Source organism: Filicampus tigris, chromosome 20, assembly GCF_054856515.1.
Source record: "Filicampus tigris isolate MCC_2025a chromosome 20, RoL_Ftig_1.0, whole genome shotgun sequence".
Lineage (NCBI taxonomy): Eukaryota > Metazoa > Chordata > Actinopteri > Syngnathiformes > Syngnathidae > Filicampus > Filicampus tigris.
The window spans coordinates 11,292,925-11,301,253 of record NC_141236.1 but is presented as its reverse complement, the minus strand read 5'-3'; the positions used below and the strand labels follow the sequence as shown (position 1 = coordinate 11,301,253).

Genomic DNA, 8,329 nt, shown 5'->3' with positions numbered 1-8,329 from the left:
AAGTGGAAATTCTGAACAGAAGTGCAATGATGTCGTCGCTATGGCCGAGTAATCGTAGTTGGAAGTGGGCGGCCAATTGCAAGTCATCGCCTATGTTGCAATCGGGAACTGACATTTCACAACTTGACAAGACAATGACAATGATGAGACGGTGGGTTGTTTGGATACAAACTTTAGTTTATATTGTTAACCCCCCGCAACCCCAACCCCTGCTAAGCGGAAGAAAATGGTTGGATGGAATATTACAATAAGCATCACACTTGCATATTGTTCGCCTAAAAGCATAATTTACGGAATCGTTTTTAAACGTTTTAGTGGAAAAAAAAAAAGCAGCACTTATCATCATAACCTGGATAACTGAGAATCTACAGACATAGTGAAAAAAAAAAAAGACTTAGGCAAATATGCTACTAAGCTAACAAAATGATTTTTTTCTTAAGCACCAAAACTTAAAATCAAGTCAACAATCGTCAGCAACGGATTAAGAAGACAACAGAATGATGTCATCAATCATCCACTTTTACATTCACATCCATTGTGCAATTCTGCGCTTCAGCAAGTATCATTTATGTAATTAGCAATAAATCAACAGACCCTAGCACCCGTTTTTCAAGTTGCATGATGTTTCTCAAGCTAGCATCGTCGTCTCGTACGGCTGGTTCATAATCGGTAGCAATTGGGACAAAATCTAAATAACAACTTGTTATTGAAGGACTCTCGAAAAAAATGCCAAAATTATTCCAAAATGGCTGCTCAAAGTAAAATGGCAGACTTGCCGTTTCTTCTTAAGACTTTTGTGGGTCTACTCATGAGAGACATGTCTACCAACTTTCATGTTACCAAGTCAAGGCTTTCCGAAAGAATTTCATGGTAGTGTCCTAAAAAATGTGTCTACGAAGTGCATAAGAGGACATCAAAGATTGTTACTAGCGAGATAGTGACCATGTTTTCGCTCCGCCACACAAGTGGAGTAGGACCTCTGGTCCAGGTAGAGCATGGAGCACACGTGAAGGGTCTTACACTCTCCCCGGCATGGCGGCCTGCCATCGTAACTGACCGTGTAGTGAGCAAAGTAGGTGTCGAAAACGGCGGGGCTGTGCGCCAACCACAAGTGCAGAGCCAGCCGCAGCAGAGTGGCCGGTCGCAGGTCCGGCAGGCCGTACGCTTCTGTCATGACGTACTCCAGCTTCCAGTTGGCTCGTTTCTCCAGGTTCGCCTCGGTCAGGTTGAGGAAGTATTGCCAGATGTCCTTTACATGAAAACACATTTTGAAATGGGGCGGAATAATAATAATAATAATAATAATAATGCGATGCGGCGTTGGCAGGGTGGCCGTGGGTCTTACCAAAATGCCAAAGTCTTGATTGTCGTACAAATACAATCGCACCGCCGGGTTGTTGGAGTACAGATCCAAAAAGCTTTTGATGGGCGTTACCGCGGGTGACACAAACAGAGAGTTCACAGGATCATCTACAAAAAATAAGATACATGCATCATTAACTGCTACATGCATCATCCATTGTTTTTTTTGTTTTTTTTATAATTTCCATTATGTTTTAATTTACCGAGGAAACAAATCAGCTGACATTTCATTTAGATACACATTAAACATTTTTATTCAATACCAACCAAAATATAATTAGAATTTATATACTTATGTCATTTTTTAATGATGTAATGTATCATACAGTATCTACTGGCAAAAAATGATCTGGGAGGCCACAAGGCTCAATCTCGGCTCCCCTACATTTCCTTTGATTTTCTGGCCACTTCATTAGGAACACCTGCTCATAACGTTCAATGGAGAACTCAAAAGTGAGCATCATCATCTGACTTTTTGACTGTATGCATTCACGTTTTATTGCCGTCACCTTTGTGGTCTAGGAGCACCATGAAGCTGTCTTTGTGCGTGTGTCCGTAGAAATGTCCTGCAACCACATGACTGTGGCGCCTAAAGATGTTGAGAAGCTTCTCGTTGTGCTCATCCCTGATGGCCGTCACGTTCCGGACAAAGGGCAGGAATCCCAGCGGAATGTGAGAGATGATAAACACCTGCAGTGGCAGATCACTCACGTCAATCACATGAGGGGGGGGGGCGCCTTAGTCCTGTAACTTGACCCGAGTCGGACTTAAATCGATAATGACGTCTGACCTTCTCCATGTTGACGGCCGCCATTTTCAGCGTGTCCTCCAGCCACTCAAATTGTCCCGCCGGGTCGCTCATGTTGGCGGTGGCTTGGTCGGGACCGTAGTAGAGGATGCTGTTGACGCTCACCACTCGTAGGCCTGCACGAATCAGCTGGGTGTAAAAGCCACCTGTGGACACCAGCACATGGGGGGGGGGGGGGGGGTGTTGGGCGTGACCGCGTGGCTTTAACATGTAGAAAAAAACTGACATCAGAAAATCTGGCATCCATCTTACAACCAGCGTGAAATGGGCTTACCAAAACAGAGACTTATCAATATGTTAACCTTCATATACCTACTTTTGACTTGAATTGTTCCAACCGCAACAAGGTACAAGTACAAATTCCACACAAGTGGTCCTGGTAGTGACCTGTTGAGAGAGTTTTGAGTGCGTCGTCTTGCAGCCAGGGCTTCCACAGACGGGCGGCAGCCTTGTAGATGTCGTTTGTGGACGAAGGCAACTGATCCTGACAACACAGGCATATGCAGTCTAGAAAGATCAGGCGCACGTGTATGCTTTTTCACAAGAATCTGCCGTGTTGGCTACCTGCGGCCAGTAGTCGTGGTTGCCCATGGCGGGAAAGACGCTGACGTTCGGGAAGTGTTGCCGGATGCTTTGCGTCAAATTGCTCATCACCTCGATCACCATCGACGTGGACAGCTCACTTACCGGAACGTGAGGTGGACTGTCTCTGTAGTCGTCAAGTGACATCATATAAAAAAAAAAAAAAAATTAAAAAAAAAAAAAAAGAATAATAAGAGGTCTTGAAAGCTCCCCATTTTCAAAATTTTGCCACTACCCGGTCCAAATGATGAAGTCGTCGGGTTGCACGAGGCTCTTCATGTGTGTGAAGGCCGACTGGATGAGGCTGTTGGGCGAGTCGCACAGGAAGTCCCCGAACGGACCGGCTCCTTTGGTGGGCTGCCCTTTGGAGGAGAAACACACCTTGGTGGGGTCCGGCTCCAGGTGGTAGGTGGGGTCCAAATGAAGGTCGGTGATGTGCCAGAACCTTCCTGCTATAGGAATAAGTGTTCCAAACAAAAAGTGCACTTAGAAGTGATCTGAAATATGACGGAAAATGTACTTTTTCATAAAGGCATCATGTCCAGATTTCTTCACGGCACTCTCAGGACAGTCGGCATTTGGAAAAACTTACCAATTCACTGATCGCAAATGGTCGTTACTTGCTACAGTATATAAGACTAGTGTAAAAAAAATAAAATAAAATTAAAAAAAATAAAAAATCAGCAAGAAATGCTTTCCAATATTGAATTGGCGCAAACCTGCACTTGTGGATTGTTACAAGAGTTTTAAAAGTTCCGACTCTCTGTGAGACCATGAAGGTGTCTGAATGCTATTTGAATTTATCTATTCTATTTTTGCATAGCGCTTTTGGCATTCAACCACCACCCTCCCCCCTTTAAAGCACTCATATCTTAAAAGCACTTCAGCCTGAAATGCACATATTGCTGACAGAATCCTCATCAATAATTAATTTCAGCAACAACAACAACAAAAATCACAACTTTATTACACTGCCATTGATTCAAATCATCATCAGAAAAAAGCCAGCGCCAGCTGTTGACATCAATGTTTTTATTCATGCAGCACACAAAAAGCCTCAAGCCCACAAAAAAAAGAACGTGTTATGTCATCTTCCCAAACGTTTTCACACATCTTAGAACCTTGAACAAAGCAATAATAAACACGGCTGCGCACCAATTCGTCGTGGTTGACTCAACTGCTTTGATTTGTTCGTTAACTCCCAACGTAATGCAGGTGAGTCACTGAAATTTGCAAACAAGTCTCATGGCGACAACTTCTGCTTCGGGAGGTGTCACGACTCACCTGCGCCCCCCGGCTGGGCTCCTCTTCCCGGGGGGGCCGCCTCGAAGCGTCCGGCGGCGAACAGCAAGAAAACAAAACAGCCGAGTGGCGCCTTCATGTCGTTGACAGGCGACACGAAACTCAGCAGACGCAAAGACGCTGGTGCAACGAACAACTTTTGTTTGTTGACGAGCAAAAAGCGGAAGTTGGAGTGGTCATTCTGTCACGTCACTCGCTGTTTCAAAACGGCGGGGCGTGGTTTCGTTTGATTGACGGCCAAGCTGGTTACGCGACTTCCAGGAGCACTAAACCATGTCGTTCAACCTGATGCAACTGTGTAATTTTCTTTTTTTTTTTTTAAAAAAAAAAAAGTCGTTCAACCTGCTTGTTTATATGCTGAGTTTTACAGTTTTTATTTGGAGTAAAACCCCCTCAACTCAATGGCCGCGTTCAGCTCAAAATGTAAATATACAAGACACTGCTATAAAATCTCAATTGCTGACAACGAAACAATTGCAATACAACCATTTGTCAGATTGTCATTAAATAAGAAAAAACAGATAAGAGTCCAAAATTTCTCCTGTGTTTTATTTTCCACATTTGCAAAGATGATCAGTCCAATATGTCACATTTTTTTTCATATAAAAAAGACTTCATTTAAAAAAAACAAACATGTGCAGCTTGCTTGAGGAGGAAGACGATGATGAAGAAGAGGTGCAAACGTTGGCCTCTACGCCTTCTCGTAGGTGCGCACGGCGTGGATGTCCTCGAAGGTCAAGTTCTGAACGAGGAAGAGAAGGTCACTTTTTACATTTTTTTTCCACCCAAGAAACTTCATCCCAAAAAAACAAAAAACGTTTGGAGCACCTGCTTAGGAGGGAATTCATTTCCGGAGCTCCGGGAACCCTCGGACATATTTTTTCATTAGACTGCATGAAAGTTCATTGGAGGTGAGGAGGACATGTCACTTTTGTTTCAATTCTTGTGGTTTCAGAAGAAAACATGAATCCAATTTGTGGTAGATTCAACTTTAGATTATGATCTTAGTTTTGTTTAGTCATTTTTTCCCCCCAATCAAAATATTTTTAATCATCTTTTCAGATGTCCTCCTCATCGGGTCTTTACTAGGACCACACTAAAAATTGATGAAAATTATATTTTTCTTTTTATCTTAAAAAGTCTCATCTGAATATATATATATATATATATATATACATATATATATACATACATATATATATATATATATATGTGTGTGTGTGTGTGTTTTTATTAAAATAAAATAAAATAAAAAAACACCAAAAATCAACATGTTCCCACCATGACCAGCTTGCCGTCTTTGAGCTCCCTGACGAACTTGGTCTCCTTGCCGTCCCACTTCTGCACGTGGACCAGCTTGTCTCCGTCCATGCTGACTGTGGACTGATGAGCAGATGACGGTTAGCATTTTGCGCCATTGAGGACTTCTCAAACTTGTCGCGTGCAGGCGGAAACGTTTCGCTTTTGTCTTCTAATCAAGCCGCTAGCTTAAGGCTAATGCAGAACTGGAAACGCCATAGACTGGCTAAGAATTAGCACCCATGTGGTGGTGTCACAACGCTTTGAGCAATGGATACTGGAACAGAAATGTTGCACATGTAGACAGACAATACAACAATCCTCGGGTTCAAGTACATTTTAGAGTCTGTACTTTTTTTTACTTTTACATAAGGAGTTGAACTGGTACTTTTAACAGTCTTTTTTTTTTTTTACTCTTCTACCTACGGACATTTCAGAGACTGTACTTTTTTACTTTTAGCTAAGAAATGAATCAGTAATTTTACATACTTTTACTTTGGTATTTCTTCATTGTGCACTTATCAAAACTGTTATTGTGCAATACAAACCTGACAGCAAAAAAACACTTTTTACTTTTCTACTCAAGCACATTTGAGGGTCTGTACTTTATTACTTGCACACAAGAAGTTGAAAGTTTAGCACAAGCTCCTGCACTTGTCCATGTCAGTGTGAGTATTTGCGCCTGCTGTGCGCTTGAGGAGAGTCGCTCGGCGTGCGCGTTCTTACCTTGCAGTTCCTGTCGTCGGCGGTGGTCTCGTCAAACTCCTCCGCCAGCTTGAAGGAGATCTCGGTGTTCTTGAAGGTGCTCTGCGTGCGGATGGTCACCTTGTCGCCCTCCTGGCTGATGATGACGGTGGGCTTGGTCACGTTGCCCACCTGCCGGGTGGCGAAGCCCACACCTAGGGGGGAGGGGGTGGGGAGAATGACGCCCGTCAGTATTGGTGGACGCTCCATTTGGAGGTGTTGCTGCTGCCGCATGTTTGAAGAGTAATGTTTATCGATGATAATTTCTCTTATTTCATCAATCGTGTCTTGCATTACATGTCACGGGCTAACAACGAGGCGCTCTAACCCGCTGTCTACATGCTGGCTGTTACATTGGGATCTTTTTTTTTTTTTTTTTTTACCTCGCTATTCCACTTTCTCTCCATGACGTTCATTCATAGCCAACAACGAGGCGCTCGCTTTCAAGCAGCCACATCAAATCGGGCTTGTTTTTTGTCACCCCCGCCCATTCATGAGGCGCTCTAAAGCAGACATTCCAGCGTGAAGTCACGTGGTAGCCGTCACATTTATTTCCACCCCTCGCTATTTCATCTGTCTCCCAACGACATTCATGCACTCGCGGCCGACAATGAGGCGTTCTAAAGCAGCCATCCTAACACAAGGCCTCAGTCCACATGATATCGAATTTGATGTCGTGGGTGAGGGGACATTCATGTTGGACTGCAAGCTGTGAAAAAAACACAAATTAAAAAAAAAAAAAAAAAAAAAAAAAATCAAGAAAACTCTACAATTTAGCTCTACTTGCCTCTCAGCCTTTGCACGTTTTCTGCAATTATCTTCAAACATGTATCATGCATTTAGAAACTAATCTGTGAATCTACTTTACAGGTTCTTGAAGTCCATCTTTGTGCTCAGACAGTTCAGCCCGCTTGTGCAGGGGTGGGCAATTCCAGTCCTCGAGGACAGGAATTGCCCACCCTTGCACTAGTAAAGCGGTTGTCTTACTAGTCACTTTTTTTTTTCTACTACCCGGTGACATATTGGCACACTATCTGCACAACTGCAAATTACTAGTAGGGCGAAACTGTGCACTTTTTGACAATTCCAAAATGGTCCTAGTTAACATCCAGCGCTCGACTAGTAGGCACTTGCGCTACTCACCGAGAGCTTTCATGTACTCATCGAAGTTTTCGCTGTCCACCAGCTTCCAAGTGGCGCAGAAGGCGTCGACCATGTTGAAGGTTTTGTGTGCGCTGAGCAGGCTGAAGGTCTCACAAGAGAAGTGCGGGCCCCCCTTCGGGGCTCTTATCGGGGGGCTGCATTATTATGCGGGCAGGTGGGCGGGGCCAAGATCATCATTGGCTCAGGAGACTTTTTTTGCCGGGCCGTCATTGGCCCAAGAATTTGGGTCACGGTCCGGTTGACCCCCACGAGGGAAGAGTCCAAGTTCCTCTAAAAATAGAGTTGCCATTAAAAAAAGAAAAAAAAAAACACACTTGTGAAAAGTAGTGAAAAGTGTTACTTGGCTTTTTGTTGGAATAATACAACCTGTGAATACAAGCAGATTTAATGACAAAAATGAAACATATGGGGGGGCTATGAGAATGCAGAAAGGTGGGCAGGGCCCAGCTCCTCATTGGCTCAGGAGACTTTTTTGCCAGGCTGCCATTGGTCCAAAAAAATGGGTCACAGTCAACTGAACCCCTTGGAAAGAAAAAAAAGGACCAAATTAGCCCAATGGAGTGATTAATGATGTCATTAGCACCATTCAGGCTGAAGAGTAGGAGAAAAAAGAAGCACGTTGAAATGGGAAAAGGAATGTGAAAAGTTCACAAAAAACTCTCCCTTTTATTCTGGGAAAAGAAGTCTTTATTTTTGGGCGAGTGCAGTGCATTTCCAAAAGTTTGTGTTTTGTTCTTGAATAAAATAAGACTTTACATCTGTAGTTAATAGGCCTTTTTGATATTTTAAAAAAGAAGTTTAAACATCATCTGCCTAGACAGGCATCCCAGTTGATAGTTTTCATTCTTTTTAATAATAATACAAAGACTGAAATTGATTGATTTGTACTTTTAACTATATTTACTGTAAAATTAGAAATGGCTTTGAGTTTTTGTATTTTTAAGCAAGTAAAGCACTTTGTAAGTCCTAGAGATAAAATATACTTCGTTATATTTACTAATTTTCTTAGTTACTTACCTAATTCCGTGCTTATTTACTCTATTACTATTTATTATTTATTCACATACA

The 8,329-nt window shown here is 42.8% G+C and overlaps 2 protein-coding genes across 3 annotated transcripts; both read right to left on the bottom strand.

Moving 5' to 3' along the window:
• Window positions 1-156: 156 nt before the first annotated feature.
• smpdl3a (sphingomyelin phosphodiesterase acid like 3A) lies at window positions 157-4,234 on the bottom strand. 2 transcript variants are annotated; one of them, XM_086019553.1, is made up of 8 exons: window positions 4,037-4,234; window positions 2,988-3,204; window positions 2,735-2,879; window positions 2,558-2,654; window positions 2,153-2,316; window positions 1,872-2,052; window positions 1,346-1,470; window positions 157-1,249 (listed from the first exon to the last, which is right to left on the bottom strand). In XM_086019553.1, exons 1-8 carry the CDS (start codon window positions 4,131-4,133, stop codon window positions 914-916), a joined length of 1,362 nt encoding a protein of 453 aa, XP_085875679.1. In that variant the 5' UTR covers window positions 4,134-4,234; the 3' UTR covers window positions 157-913. The 2 variants fall into 2 exon arrangements, with proteins under 2 accessions (XP_085875679.1, XP_085875680.1); XM_086019554.1 differs by having other exon boundaries at window positions 2,988-3,201; window positions 4,037-4,226.
• Window positions 4,235-4,576: 342 nt separating this feature from the next.
• Window positions 4,577-7,399, bottom strand: LOC147128326 (fatty acid-binding protein, brain). Its single transcript, XM_086019565.1, has 4 exons — window positions 7,241-7,399; window positions 6,080-6,252; window positions 5,336-5,437; window positions 4,577-4,796 (listed from the first exon to the last, which is right to left on the bottom strand). Exons 1-4 carry the CDS (start codon window positions 7,311-7,313, stop codon window positions 4,746-4,748), a joined length of 399 nt encoding a protein of 132 aa, XP_085875691.1. The 5' UTR covers window positions 7,314-7,399; the 3' UTR covers window positions 4,577-4,745.
• Between the last annotated feature and the right edge of the window lie 930 nt (window positions 7,400-8,329).